The 16381-nt window shown below is 40.7% G+C and overlaps 1 protein-coding gene across 3 annotated transcripts in view; it reads left to right on the top strand.

The window, feature by feature from the left end:
* The first annotated feature begins 1102 nt into the window (after positions 1-1102).
* The window catches only part of wwc3 (WWC family member 3), a 56405-nt gene continuing 41126 nt past the window's right edge, over positions 1103-16381 (top strand). For all 3 annotated transcript variants that reach the window (XM_035411281.1, XM_035411282.1, XM_035411280.1), the window contains exon 1: positions 1103-1499. In XM_035411281.1, the coding sequence (XP_035267172.1) occupies positions 1354-1499 (146 nt within the window). In that variant the 5' untranslated portion in view covers positions 1103-1353. The remainder of the gene's footprint in view (positions 1500-16381) is intronic.

Here is a 16381-nt window from a genome sequence, read left to right as displayed (position 1 = left end):
ATATATATACTACAATGTACATATATATACATATATATATGTATATAATAAAGCTTTTAATTAACCGGATACAAAACCAGTAAAGTAACAGGTAGCTGAAGGCTTCTTACAATCGCAGAGAGATGCTAATCCTGTATTTAAAATGAATGAACAATCCACATGCGTTGTTTTGCTCAGGAATGGTGGGTTTGATTTATTTTTGAATATAATAATTTCCCCTAATTCGCCATGCAGCCCAGTGAAATCCCCTATGCGCATAATTTGCATATTTTTTCACAATAATTCTAAAAATGGTCGATTGGGTGGATATATTTGATGGATTTTAGCAATAGTCTAATTACTTTCAAGGACTAATCTAGATGTCATGCATATACCCCCACAGCATGAAACGCGCTGTTTTGTTCAAGCATAGACCTATAACAAATAAACGGGTTCTTATTTACAACTTTTAATAGTACTACTACTACTAATACTACTACGACTACTACTACTAATACTAATACTACTACGACTACTACTACTCCCCCTCCTACTACTACTACTACTACTACTACTACTACTACTACTAATAATAATAATAATAATAATAATAATAATAATAATAATAATAATAATACTATACATACAATCTCTAGAATTACGCTATCGCTATATCTCCCCAAGCGTGGTCTGATATGTGTTCTGGATTCATTCGTTTTCGCTTAAAAGCTCAACCATCTCTGTTGCATAATAATTCATGCCATGGTTGATATATTTTATAATTTGTAGCAATTAGTGGTTCATTTCAGATTGGGATGGCAGGTATGCCATCCCGCCAAGTTACGCATTGGCGGGAGCATGCCCCATACCTATATCGTATATACGTTGGGTAGGGAGTGTCCCATACAAATGAACTAGACCCGAGCCTAACTTTCCATACGCAATGATAAATAAACTTTCTCCCTAAATATTAGCCGCCTTAGTGAAGAAATAGATCAACTCTCATTGCGAACACTGTCACAGACCCACGCGTGCTCCTATTGGGCGGTCTACGACAGTATTCAGAATATATTGGCTCTTGGGCATCGTTTATGCAAATTTTCTTTGCCCATATATGGACACTATGGAATGAAATATGGCAGAGGAGGCAAACATGGACGACCGAAGTTAGGACTCCAGAGAGACCAGCAAAACTTTTTAAAAAGTGGATGCTGGCGTACTCTCGTCCATTTACGCTTATTTCATACCATTTTCTTTTTTGTTATTTTGAGGAATCACAAAAAACCTTTGTAATGCATTAAATATTTATTTTTTACTGGAGAAAAGGAAGGGGGGTCTGGCATCCGCGAGAACCCCCTCAATATCCCGAACGCTATGCCGTGGGTGAGCAGCAGTAAGCGGAGAGAAAGCTCGGAGCTGCCGCTGCCCGCAGGCTGGGAAGAAGCTCGGGATTACGATGGCAGAGTGTTTTACATTGATCATAACACCCGACAAACTTCATGGATAGACCCGAGAGACAGGTAAATTGAGACTGTGATGGATCTTAGCCACAGTGTTGGTCGGTCCCGATTTCTCTTTCTGCATTGATTATGGCAATTGCATCCACAGGAAGAGGCGAGGGCGGGGGCAAAAAAGAAACGCGACGAGCAATTTAACAAGCTAGCTAATTGCATGATTGCACAGTACTGGTGGTATGATATGAATTACGATTACCGATCAGAAGGAAATTATTATAAATATGCCTGTAAGGTGCAGTCATAACATGATTAATGAAGAACGAGATTGTCACACGTTTGTGCTCTTGATGCCCGTCTAAATACATTTGACAAGGAAACTAAAAATGGAATAGAACTTAAGAAGCAGTTTCCTATTCATGCATTACTAACAACAGTCAACTACGTTTTTGGTCATTTGTCGTCAAAATGGTTTTTATGTAGCCTATTTATTTTTTGCAAAAATGCCATGATATTCCAGCAGGACTTGTATCGTGACCAATACGAGTAAATAAAACAAGATTGTATTGTATTTATTTGTTTCAGAAAATGTTTTGGTTTCAATTTCTAAAATTATAATTGCTAAAGGAAATAAAAATGCATATGGGGGAGGGGGTTACGTTAAATAGATTCCTTAAAAAGTGATAGCTGTAATGCAGCGTTTCTAAAATTTTGACTATATTCTGTCAGAATTCTTGATTACGTTTGTTAGCGTTTGGTACTTTGTGGGAACGATAAAGATGATTTGTACTTGTTGAAATGACTGTATTAGCCTATTAACGTGTGTAACAGTAAAACGGTTCAAACACGTCAGGCCGTTTTTAGAAGCTGTATCTTTAGTCTGGGTGTCCCAATTCTCCCCAATTACTATAGAATGTCAGCCTTATTTTATCATGAATATTTATGGGCCATTTCTTCCAATTATGGTCGGCCTGATATACTACTTTCCCTCTGTAATGGTCAGTATTGTAAATCTGTTTGTTTCCACCCAAGTTTCTATGATTTCATTTAAGATTTTCTTTTTTTAGATTTATTGTAGGGACCGCTCTTCATTTCATATTCTGTTCAGCAAGCCAATTTACTATTTCATAATGTGAATGGGACATTGCACAGAGGAGAGAACTGAAACTGCCGCTCATGCCTTCTCGCATGAAATAAACGTGTTCTTCTCATTCTTGTTCGACAACACAGTTGTCACACAGTTGACCTACACCAAACGATTTTTATCCGGGTAGAATACGAAATTTGTAATATATTCTAACAGGCATGTGGTCTCTGCCCATTTTATTACATGAGGAAGTCTTCTAACGGTATACCTGTAGTGTTATTTATTGAAATGTATGGTTGTCATATAATATAGGGCCTACATGGTTCCCAAGTGGTTTGTGACTACAATTTTCATATGTATGTTTATAGTGTAAACAAACGGCCAATGAAAGGAAGAACTGAACTGCAGCTCCCAGAGTACTCTGTAAAAATATGCTAGGAATGTTAGGCCACAGGGAACGCTGCAAGGACCTGCTTTATGCTATTTGTTTTTTCATGCGCAGCAAACTGAAACCAGGTTCTATGACTTATTTAAATTCAATGGCTCGTGATATGGCTAGTATGAATTAAATGGGTAGAGGATGCGACGAGGGAATTTGTTATGCACAATTACCAAATCAGATCTTTTTTAAAACATTCTATTTTGTAGCAAAGTAGATTTAGTTGGTCAGTAAAAACCAAAGCGCAATATCAATCTCTGAAGAAGATGTGCATCTCTGCGTCTCGGGGTCATAATGTTAATTACTCCGAGACTCTCAAGTCACGTCAGCCAATTCGCGTGCGAAAATCTAGCCTAATTGTGGGGCGAAAAAGAAATGTAGTTCTGAAGTGAGTATTTTGTTTTTGTTTTAACTTGAACCTTTTTGTTTTTGCAAGGTAGTTCCTGGAATTGTAACACAAGCATTGTTTCTCAAAAATTCAGATCCGGGTGTGAGTGAGGGGGGATAAATATCCGAAGGGAGATGAGGGGAAAGGCACTGTGCAAGTTTCATATTAGTATCACAACCCGTTGCATATTAGGGGTGTATTCGAACTTGAATACCCTATTCGGAAATGCACGGATCATGGTTGTGTGGGCCACACATATTTTTCTTCCCGAAGGTTGGCTAATCGATGATATTCGGAAAATGAGATTATCGTCAAAAGCAAATGGGAAATGAAACCAGGGTGATTTGTTGTGCACGGTAAAACATTTAATGCATTTCTCGACACAGTCAATAAATAACTCTACCAGCCAAACCTATACACCACCCCTACAGTTCCCGAATACGAAAGCAGATAATTTTTGTTGTTTGTACAGATATTGTTACAGTGATGCTGTCTCTGCACACCCCTACAGGCTATGCCTGTTCCCCTTTTAATGCTTACAACTGTGAAAAACACAAACATAGAATGTAAAACGGACAATACCCTATAATTGCCTGGTTATGTAGATGTTCTGTGTTGGTGGAACACTGATTGAGTCTTGTATTTGGCTAGAACACTGTGACGTGTGTTGTTCAGTAGAGGAAATGGGGTTAGAGGACTGAACTTCAGATAAGAAAAACCTGATCTGCTTGAAGAATCCTTTCCAGCAGTCATATGATTACCCTTTGTTATACTTCTCTGATAAATCTCTAGCTTCTCGTATTTCCATTTCCATCATGATAGCACGTCCCATAAACTCTGCCAGCTGTACCTTAAGATGTGTGTACTGTGCAGAAGGGGTTTACTTTTTTTATGGCACAGTGACTTTTCAGAATGACTGAGATGCAGAGGGACATGTTGAATGATAGTGAGGGGGGTTGCTCTGTCTGTTAGATCTTTATGTAGTGGGGGTAAGGGCTGCAGTGAGTTTTTATCCATGGCTTTTGCCTGCAGCCCCTCCAAAACAAGAGATGTGAGATATGATTAGCCTGCTGAGCAAAAACCCAAGGTCTTTAATGAAAGGAACTATACCGGCAAGTACACAGAGATGATAAAATGGGGATAGGATGTTGCTTTTGCTTCTTTTAGAATGGAGACCAAACAGGATTTCTTCAGGATTTCAAGCACTGAGTTCATTGGTAATATTGGTTCATTGAGTTCATGGATAACAAGTGAAACAAAGCCAATGGTCATTGCTGTATACCTTCTGCCTATCTCCAGCCTAGATTTATTGAATGAATGTCTGGACCAGTCCTCTTGTTTTGCTGCTATTTTCAGGTCTCTGATTGGTGTAAGGGCATCTTTGTAATTATGCATATTCATACGGTCACAAATTTGTTCCTTAAATCACAAAATGGCTGCATCCAGTAAAATTTCTTCTTAAAAAACAAACAAACAAAAAAAACAACTTCACTTCCGATGATCTTGCTTTGTGAGATTTTTTTCTTAATAGCCCTATACAAATAAAACTGAATTTACTGATTCTTATATTATGGTGCATAATGATAATTTCTGTAGGGATGGACTGCTGTATGCCTTGAATGTACTTTTTTAGCGCTGTGTGAGTTTGACACACTTAACATTTCCCCCTCATTCTGAAATTAGGGATAAGCTTCTTTACACTTGCTCAGCCTCACTTTTCTGAAAACAAAACCATTAAACCAGTAATTAAATGTGTACAGCAATTAAATGTGTACAGCTCAAGTGTGCAGACTTGCATTGAGATGTGTGTGCTGGTTGAAAGAACTTTTCTGATTCTTTTGCCCATCAGGGTTGTAATACAGTATGCTGTCAGTTTCTTGAACTTCTGTGGTGACCTGTTGCATGTTTATTGTTATTGTGCATTTGCTGAGCTAGTTTTTGGTATTATTTCCCTACTCTCAGACCATTGGATAATTTAAAGATGGCTTTTGCCATTTTCCGTTAACCTGAGCTGTGCCCATAAGCCCTTGTCACACCACTCCATGAGCTGTACCACCACGGCAGCGTTGGGTGAGATCTCCTGGTACACAGATCTATAACAGGGATTGAGGGTGCTGGGAATGGTACAACACAGCTGAATACGAATGGGCCCATCTCCTTTCTCATGCACCATTCATTCAGATGGGAGTTTAATTGGTAGGTCTGAACCATTCTTTTTTTTTTTTTTCTCTATTGAGTTTGTCAACTTTGCGTAAATTTTGTGGCCAAATGCCACTTACCAATGCTAAAATGCTGGTATTGCATGTGAAGTGGACTGCATTTCATTTTCCTAATGTGATTTCAACATATAACTTGCGTTATCCGACATATAACTTGCATCATCTAATGAAGTCACAGTATTAAAGCCCATCTCAAAGTCCAGTAGGCCTTTCTTGATGCCTTTCGCAGCAGTAATTTACACCAGCGACGTACACCATGTCTGCAAGGAGAGCTTTCACATCTGAAGTAGGCCTAATTGATTTTCCTTGCAGGCCAAATAAAATGTGCGAAACGTAATCGTCTTCCATCTGTGGACTCGTCGGGCCACAGATACGCTCTAAGCGGACTTGTCCAGTTCCTTAAATGAGTATCAACAGCCCCCCCGGCATGTACTTCTGCTGTTTCGCAGAGGGGCTTGTCCTGCCATTGATTGCATGTTTACTGAGAAATTCATTTTATTGGGGGTTACCCAGTTTATCTCATGGAAAGTGTGCACTGAAATGCATCTGTAAAATCAAAAGACATTTATCTACCGCTCAAAGCTCTGTTGTGCTCTGTTGACAGATGATAAGCCCTTCTTGTTACTCTCTGCACAATAAGACTGTAGTCAGTGTCTTTTTTTATTGTAAATGCGAATCTTTTGTTTTGTTTGTGGATAAACTGCAGAATAAATGGAATCATCTTGTGTGCAGTGTACCAGGCAGATAATGGTGCATTTGTGTGCTCCTACATTTTTTCATCCACATTTATTTTCCTTCCTTTCTGTGTGTTAGGAACATTAATTGAATTTGAGGGTCGCAATTAACCTGGAATTGTATGAGGTGATTGTACTAATTCAGTGCATATAGAGACCAAACTAGGAACGACGCATTATCCATTGTAATGCAAGTTTAAATCCGTGTTAAAAAATTGTGACCACGCCCCCCCCCCCCCCCATCCACATATGACTGATGACTCATTTTTTGTGGGCAATTGTTTTGGTGTTCCTCTTTGCATATGATTTCCAAAGATTGGCTTTGATCCCCAAAATGGCCATTGCTCAGCTTGTGCTGAAACCCAGTCTTTTTGTCATTCATTCTTTCTTCAGTTTTAAAAGGAGGTGGAATGTGTAGCGCACTGGACACATCCAGTCTCAGACGTGTAATATGGATTTCCTGGTAATGAATCCCATGGCTGTTGACATGCTCATATTTAGATTCAAGCATTTCTGTGTTGTTCAGTGTTATAATAAGGACTGAGCGCTCGTTCACAGCTGTCTGTCTGGGTCTTGACTGACGACACGATTGGTCCTCCGAAGATATCTCCCATAAACCCTTTGTCAGTTTGATTGAGTCCATCCGGATAGGGATAGGCCTTTCAGAGTATCTTAGGAGTAAGGAGTAACTTGATTTTCTGTATGGACTGCAACTTTGTCTTGAATGGCAAATGAATGAGCTTTATGTTTTTTCTAACCTCATGAGTGAGCTAAACAAGTCATTTTTAAATAACCGATTGTTAATGGCAAGATGATCAAAAATATTTCTGGTTTGTCATTTGTTTGGGAAGTGTCTGATAATTTGTTATTGCTTTCGCATGTTATGTTAAACAAATACACTGGCTGACATTGCAGTAGACTTGCTAGCTGGCTTTCCAAATAGCTCTCGAACTTGGTTTTGATTAATGCCTTTGCTGTTGCTGAATATTCATATAAATATCCATTTGTGCAGTCTTAATGCATGGCATTAAATAACCCAATGGGTTACAGTCTGCGCACAGCTTGTGGGCACCCTTTTCCATTGACTTGGCTTAGGCTAGCCTATATCACGTGTGTGTGGTAATTCCTCTAACGTCTTTGGTCCATCTAAACATCAGTGTGACTGCTTCTGCTGTGCCCAGTCACTCCAAAGCTGGCTCTGCTGGGTTGTGAACAGTGCGTAGACCTCAAGTTTACCTGGTGGAAGGAACTACGTATGGTTTAAAACTCCCTGTCTGGATAAAACAAAGCTGTAGAGACCATAGAGTAGTGCTAAAAGCTGGAGCTGCAGGCCAGTAGTCCTGCTGGTCTAAATTCTGCTCCTGATTTAGACCTGGGACACCAGATTAGTGGATTCTTTGGCCAATCAGAGACAATTAGTCTGTTAACTATCGGATAGAAATAAACATAGCAGTACTGCTGGCCTCCAGGGGCAAATATAGATATGCTGTCAGTATAGTCTAGTATAGGTAGACTCACTCAAATAATATTGCTGAAAATTCTCATTGCTCAAAAATGAAAAAAACATGGTTATATTCCCGAGAAGTGACAACTGATTGTCTTCCTTAATATTTCATTCAAGTTTGTGAACCGTATTAGAAGTAAATTTACAAGTAAACACACACTTACGGCACAATGCACAAGGCATTTCCAACTTAGCTTGCCTGCATAAAAGTGGCAAGAGCACCATTTACATATCACGTGCAGAAAGGATTTCACTGTTTGTAACATTTTAGTGATGTACATTTTACCCAGTTAACCACGCCCGCTGAAATCCTGGCATTTCTCCAAGGGGGGAAGCAAGCCACACTTGGCACAGGCTTATTTATTTATTTATTTTATTTTATTCTTTATTTTTAAAAACTATATATATTTCTTGGTCATTTATGAATGCAAAAAAATTATAAAAGCAACACACCAGTAAAGAATTCACAGATTCCAGTTTCCTGGACCTTTCAGTGTTTGGGGGTAGGGAGTTCTGATGGTCATCAGTGGTGTGGTAGAATGTTGAATGGAAACGCCGGTTATTCTCCACACACCATGTTACGCCTGGCCTACATTTTCAAACCGATGAGGCAAGGGACAGAAACCCTCCTTTAGGCGCAGGGCAGCGAAATGTCAGCGCCCTGTTTCAAGCCTGATGGACCAGCTCTTGAAGAATGAGCAATAGAAAAGCAGCACTGGATTTTGTATTTCTGCGGGGATTTGTTGATTCCCATATCAATATGTTCATTTACGAATTGATAAAAATGGGAGCAGCCAATGGGAGGAGGACAGTGGCACAGTAGGTTGTTTGTCCTCATGGTAAGCCATGGGTGCAGCGTCCTTGTGACTTCAGGGGTCGTAGGTTCAAATATCATGTGACTGAGCTGGTCCACGCCTGAGCCTGGATCAGCAGTTTACCTGAACGGCCCTGGGTAAAATGCTGCTAAAGAAATATTCACATAATTCACAATGCTAGCCCCACAGAATTTGGGAAGGAATTCTGTAGGATCTCCGATATCATCTCACTGGATGGTTGTGGTTATTGGTCGGGTGAACAGTGCGTTTGTGCTCATGCGGTCATGTGTTCCTGCGTATGGTTTTATTTCTTTTCCTCTCTCTTCTTGCCAGTGTATGCCCATCTCGTCTGTGTGGCACAGGCGGCTGTTGCTCTGTGCCAGCATGTTTGTGTTCGATTGCTCTGAGGGGACTTTTTTTTGAGTATAATGAGGTTGCTGTTTGGGTGCCGACTTGTAGTGAAAAGTGTGAGCCACATGTGAAGTCACACCTGGGAAACCACTGGAGAAATGTGAAATGGTGCCATTTCCTCCAAAGCCCTGGGCCCAAAGGCTCATCTCCCAGAGCAAGTTCACTTATTTTATTTTTTTAAATATGACCTCTGTGTCATACCTGTGGAAGTGTGCTTCATAAATGAAACCGTGCTCCATGTTGCTCTCTGGAGATTTTCCTCATGTACATGAATAATGTTGCCTTAGTCGGTAAATGTCTAGTTTCTGAATTTTGATGCTGTTGAAAGCAAAATGTAATTAAATGCAGTGGCAAGAAAAATGAAATTGTGAAGGAAGTTTTGTGCTTTCTCAGCGAGTGTGTGTGCATTGGTTCATGTGTATGCATTCATGTTTGTGTGCACATTCAGGTCTCCGTTTGTGTGTTGGTGTTAATGCAAGAGTACGTGCATAGGTGAGTCTCTGCACGTATACATGTTTGTGCGTATGTAAGCTTTTGTGTGCGTCTGTGTGTCTCCGTGTGCGTGCATGCAGGTGTGCGCGTGCGTATGTGTGCGCGCATCTGTGTGTCTCTGTGTGTGCGCGTGCGCGCGTGCGTATGTGTGTCTCTGTGTGCGTGCGGGTGTGTGCGTGCGTATGCGTGTCTCTGTGTGCATGCGTGCGGGTGTGCGCGTGCGTATGCGTGCGTCTGTGTCTCTGTATGCATGCGTGCGGGTGTGTGTGCGGGTGTGCGCATGCGTATGTGTGTCTCCGTGTGTGTGCGGGTGTGTGTGCGGGTGTGCGCGTGCGTGTGCGTGTGCGCGCATGTGGAATGAGCGCAATGCGAGGCATGCCTGCGCTAACACCCTGGGGCTGGGCCTGTGGGCGAGTGGCCCCAGACAAAGCCTCCGCACAGAGGCCGTTCCCACGTGTGGCCCCCCTGCCCCGGGACCCGCCGCCCGGCTTCATTAGCTCTCTTATGCAATAGCTGAGGCCGCGGCCTGCCTCTCTGCCCGGGAAGGCTTTTATATGTGGTCACAAAGCACACCAAATTCAATTATTCTGGAAAGAAAGAGCCATGTTTCCAACACCAAAAGGTTATTCACATGCGCTCAACCCTGCTGCTATTCTGTGTCCAGGCCTGTTTTTATAATGCCCGTCTTTTTCTTTTTTCTTTTTTTTTTTTTTTTTGAAAAGGGATGAGTTGTGAACATGTCATTGTTTCATCTGCCATCAGTTCACGTGGCTCTTTCTCTGTCTTCTGTTTCCCTGGCTCACAGTCGGCTCATATCGTCGGCCATCTTTGTTTCTCTTGCATTTTAACACTCACATTATTTGGCTTTCAAGCCAGAATGGCTGATAGTCTTTTTTCTATTTTTTTCTTTCTTCCTGTTTTTCTTCCTGGCGTAACTTCACAGTGTAGACCGATTTCACTCAAACTCGGCATGCATTTTTGAGTCATTGTCAGTAGAAGTGTGTAAAAATAGCCGTTCATTGCCCTGGGTACAAGGCCGTGATCCAGTACGGCCATCGAATGCATTCTTTTTGTGTTGTGTCTGCAACTTTTTGTAGCAGTAAGGTTGTGGGTGCAAATGCTAATGACTGTTTTAAATTTACAAAAAGTTTTGTTTCACAGCTTTACCAATTTTAAAATGTATATCACATAGTTTTCCGGTAACATTAGGGCAGTGTAACACTATATTTTGAAAAGCAAAACCTGGTTAAGCCCTTATTTTGAATAAGCAAAATTTCAGTAAGATAGGTTGCATGTTCCTCTAATAATCTGAAAATGCACACGTACAGATTCAAAAGGTGAGTTGAAGTCAGTCTGCTAGTTTACTGTAAAAAATAAAAAAGGTCATAGCAAGAACAAAGCCCTTACTGCTGGACCGAGGAGGAGGCAGGAAGCTTAATTTCTCTATTAAAATAAACATTGTGCAGTACCTGGACAGCAGAAAACATTTAAATGGTGATGTATTTAAGGCTGTAGCATGAATGAAATATGCTGAGTTCAGTCAAAATACAGGACAAATTAGACACTGGTGGAAGACCCTGAAAACAATATATTTTACGTATGGCTGTCAATGTTAACTCGTGCCGTTAAGCCTAAAATAAGAAGATGCGATTCGTTGCGTTATTGGTGTGTGTCTTCAGTGGGCTGCCAATCAGGAGTGAACGTCTATTGCTGATCTCCAACTCTTGTGTTTATAAATGATGGGCTTTACATCAAAGTTTTCTTTTTCTTTTTATACATTTAGTAAGTATGTATCTTTATCTAGTGGCTTAATTCATACTTTAGCCTAGCTGTTTCTCATGGATTTAAGCTGAAGTGGACATCCACGCTGTTTCTAGTCACAAGTTGACCCCTCTCTGTTCTGTCTTATTTGGGTGTTTTCTGGGTCCCTGGATTTTTACATGTGCATTATGTGTAAGATGAAGAGTCTGTGCAGTCCCTTGTGTGTGGATAATCTGTGGAAGCAAGATGCTGGTGCACTCTCATCTGCATTGATATTCTCAGCCAGATAACTACATTTGTACTACATTTATGCATTTAGCAAACACTAAGCTTTCAGCTTTTACATTCTGTCCATTTATACACCTGGATATTTTTAGTGAAGAAAGGCAGGTTATGCATCTTTATCTAGGGTGCAATGGCAGTGCCCTACCTGACTATTAAACGTGCAACCACCATGCTGCGTTGCCCTGAACCAATGAGAAAGTGGCTTCAGTGTGAGTGGCTTGCTAGAACTGAGGCATGTTGGTTGAAACCTTAAAGCCCAAGCATGAAATTAGATGCTAGTGTCTAAAAATAACATTTTCTTCGATTATTTTATCAGCCGTTGATTCAGAGTGCAGCGCTATGACCCGTATACTGCTGTAAAGCTTATGCTCTTCGCACTTTGATGGAAAGAATCGGTAAGAACCACTAGAGATAAAAATGTTTTTAAAATTTAATAACAAGGCAGTCCTCGTCCCCAAATGAGGGCTGAAATTGACACCCCAGGTTGATGATTATGGTATTTTATAATCCAATAACTGTCCGCAACAAGTCGAACAACTGCTAATGCTACAGTGGAAATGGAAATGATGTCACCAAAATCCCCCCTCTGAGCCATAGGCAGTCAATCCACTCTGTACATGGACTAGGAAAAGTCAATGCATCATTTCCATTGAGCTGAAAGCAGTTTTCAGGAGCATGTGAAAACATGAAAGATTTCTATACACGCAAGTAGATGAAATGTGAAAAGTGCAGTTTTACCTTACAAACGGTGAAAAAATAATCAATTAGACATTCCAGTGCCAAATAAACTGCCTGAAAGAAAGCTGCTACCTGAAAAAATTGAACCTTTTTATGATCTGCCCATCGCAAGTTTTACCTATGCTTGGGAACCCCATATACGTTACAGTAACCCTACAGTCTCATTTCCACAGCTTCTGAAATTTGTGTATGGCATCTTTCTAGTGTAAATAATCGCTGCAATATTCTAATATTCGTAATCAGCAACTTGCAGGGCGCACAAGGTACAGCTTTGGGCACACACCATCCATTGTTTATTGTCCATCAGCGTATGCTTGCAAAAGCGAAATCATGGCAAGCAAGCCTAAGAGGAACACTGAAGTGAGTATTGAAGGAATTAGAGAGTGACAGTAACAACAGTGATGGTGATCGTCACTGTAGACTGGAGAACTTTGAGTCTGAGCAGCAGCATATGAAGACAGCTTTGATTCTCTTAAGTACTTCTGAGTCTAAACTGTTTATATTAGCTGTTTACTGTTCATTGTCTTACTATGTTGTGTAATTTCATTTGTATTAGTATTTGTCATCTTCCAGGTTTTAGCCTCACAAAGTTGGCTATATGCTTGATAAAGGATACTATTGTAAATAGTTTGTGATTTGAGGCTGTCATCTTGAGGCTGTCATCCTGTTGTGGTACGGAAGCATTGTCAGTGGGAGGAAACTCCTGGCAGGTTTTTACCATACTGGACAGGTTTAAGGTTTGAGATCAGACTAAGCACAGCCCAAACAACTGAGTTACTGTTGCATGTGTGTGTGTGTTTGTGTGCAATGGCAAAAAAAACAAGTTGCAGTTGGTGAAAGACATGAGCTGCACACTTCCCTATTTTTTAATCTTTGATAACTATGGGGTGCTGAGAATGGGTTGGCTTGTTGTTGTAGTAGTAGTACATTTAGTAAATATTGTGCTTCAAGAATTGGCACCTGTGTGTAAAAAATTCCCTTCACTGTCTTTTGGTAGTGCCTGAGGCTCTGCCTCATTTCACACAGCCACTGTTTGCATGTGCAGATTACAGGGCTGCTTACAGGCTGGTTCCCCCACCCTCCCTTTCCCCTGGCAGTTGAGCACAAATTGGTCAGAGGGCACAGCAAGGGAAAGCCAAGTGGTTTGACTGTTAGTGGGTGTGATGAGCAACCATTATGAATAGGTTTTGTTCACAGAAGCTCTCCAAAAGGACACCTTTTGGCTGAAATAGGGCTTAGCCAGTCCAAGACTGTGGTTTCTGTGGCTCCATTGGGTACCACCCTTGATAGAATTAGCTTTTGGAAGTGGAAAAAAGAGGCTGGGGGGAAAAGATCTTTGCAGTGTTCCAATCTGAAGAGGTTTGGTTCCATTTGGAGAGGATTTGGGGGACACTTGGTCCCACCGCCCTACTTTGTTAAAACGCATGTTAAATTTTACTGCTTTGTTCAGTTGACTCCAAAGTTTTTTCCTGGTGTTGTAGACATCACGATTGGAAAAATAAATCTGGTTTCGTCTAGTATCAGAATTAATCGCTACAGAATAAAAAATAAAATAAAAATAAAAACACGAAGCGATTCCTTTGCTGTTTTTCAGAATAAATATGTCCCGTATGTTTACTGAGTGAGACACCTGTAGAATTGGGGGATTTGGTCATTTTGGTGCAAATGTGCCCTTTATTTCAAGCTTTGATCCGTGTCTGTATAGTATATAATTTTGGAGATAAATGAACACTATTTAGAAAGCCCTGGGTTTTAAGGGGTTAATGTATACTCACTTACTCACATTGTATGTAGAGTATGTGGCTGTAGCTGTATTTGTTGATGTGATTCATGTTAAAATGACGAGGTGTTCTGAAAACGGCAGTGATCAGGTACTGATGGATATGGGTCTGACAGAAGTATTGGCTTCTCAACCAATCAGAGCTCAGAATGTCTGGTGAAACCTGCTCTCTGTGGGAATGTTGGAAGCTGGTCACCTGGCCATTTTGCATTTCACTTTTTTTCACCAGGAATATGTAATGAAAGAGAAGATTAATAATAATAATAATAATAATAATAATAATTTAGGAGATAATAGGAGATTATTATTAATAATTAGCCTACAATAATAATAGCAATAAGAATTATAATAATAACTATTATTATAATAACTATTAACTATTAATTATTATTATTATTACTATTATTATTGTGTAAAAATGTGGTAAATAACCATACTTTATAGTAAATTTATCCATTTAGCAGATTTTCAGGGCAGCTTGTTGAGTTTTGTATACATACCCTTTACATAGCTACATTGTTTACATACCTTAGCTGTGGTCAGACTGGAGGAGATTGAGCCCTGTGGTGGTTTCTGTGAAACCTCTCTCTGGACACTGGGCAGGCAGTCCCCCCCCCCCCCCCCCCCACCCCCCCTTTCAGAGTCTGCTGGAACAGAGGTCATTCCTGTTCTGTAGTTCTGCTCACTGCTCATTAGCTATGCAAACAATGGCAGGAATTCTGACTAAATGCCAAATGCTGAAAACCCAGGGTTCTAATCGAAACGATTATTCATTTCCTGGCTGTCTTCCACGAACAGCATTGTAACCTTCGGCATCTTTTTATTTATTTTTGAAAACAAATGGACGGGGACAGGTCTGCCGTCTTCATGTTTTTGTTTCGTGGGTAGAAAGCTGAGAGGTAGCGAAGGGCCCCTCGCTGAGAGGGTGTCATGGCTGGGCTCAGACCCCCGCTGCGTGGGGGATTGGTACGACCGCCCTGCGGACCGCATCACACACCCCACCGCAACCCTGGCATCTGAAGGTTTTACTACTACTACGGTTTAAATTGGTGCCCTAATGACGTGAAGGCTTTTTCAGATTTAAAAGCCCCAAGCTGAACATGAACTGCCCCCATGCCCTGGATCTGGATTATGAAACACATTTTTCTGAGTTCAGGTTTTGTATTGTTTTTTTTGTTTTTTTTTCTTATGTAGGTTGGCAATAAAGACCGGTTCTTCAAGATGGCAGTTTTACAGAGAATATCTTTCTTGCATCTTTATTTTATTAAAGTAACATTCATTAAGTAGCATCACATCGGAATGGTTGGCATCACCTCCTGTGGATTCCATAAAAGCCCTGCTCTCCTCTCACTCACCCGAGCTCTAGATGGATCCATCGGGGTCTTTCTCAACGAGGGACTGTTCCCAAGCATCTAGCAGAGATCTAAATGTGTAGGGAGGCAGAGATAGCACACTTAAGGGTACCAGGCTACTTATAGTAGACCTATTTTCATAAGATGCTGGACATAATGGGTATGTCAGGGCTCCTGCTGAAATGCACAGCTGTGTCTCCGCTCCAGCCCTTCACATAAGTGGAATTCCTCTTGATGCTCTTTTCTTTCTTTTTTAACCCAGATTGGAATTTTTAGAACAACACTTGTGCCACTTCTTTCTTCCTTTTAACCACGCCCCGGGGAAGTGGGTTTATTTCCCTCCCACTCAGAACAGAGGGACGGCACGGCCTTGAAGATGGGTTATTTGCGGTGCATATTTGAGTTAAAATTGGTCCATATCACCATTTACGTTACCCTTCCATGCCCTTTTATGACCATGTCTATCTTGGTGTCTCTCACATTTGTTGTTGTTTTTAATGTCTCGTCTGCTGTGCGCGCTCCAGTCAGAGCTTGCCTTTTTGCTTCAGAAGCATCTGTTCATTTCCAGTGAAACCAAATACCCCAGAATCCCGGGTCTCTAACCCATACAATGTACTTTTGTGCATTTGGTCATGTGCTATTTTAAAAAGCTAGTTTTGAGGAATTTAGAATTTTTGCTTTTTTAACTTTCTGTTCTCTGTATAGACTTGGAAAGTTCTGCAAGTGGTGTAGTTATTTGTGAAGACTTGGTCATAAGTTCTAGGTAGCATGCAGGGATGCCTGGAATTTAGGGCATAGCAAAGTTTATCCAGGCAAAGCTCATGCTGGACAAAATTAGCAAAATGCCCAAACTGGACTTTCATAGCAGGTAGTTAACCGCATCTTGTCACTTAATGGACACTGTAAACTGATTGTATTTGGATTTAGTTTTTATTTATTTACT

The sequence above is a fragment of the Anguilla anguilla genome, chromosome 3 (assembly GCF_013347855.1).
Source record: "Anguilla anguilla isolate fAngAng1 chromosome 3, fAngAng1.pri, whole genome shotgun sequence".
Lineage (NCBI taxonomy): Eukaryota > Metazoa > Chordata > Actinopteri > Anguilliformes > Anguillidae > Anguilla > Anguilla anguilla.
Note: the sequence above shows the minus strand (reverse complement) of the source record. Positions and strands in the feature narration are given on the sequence as shown.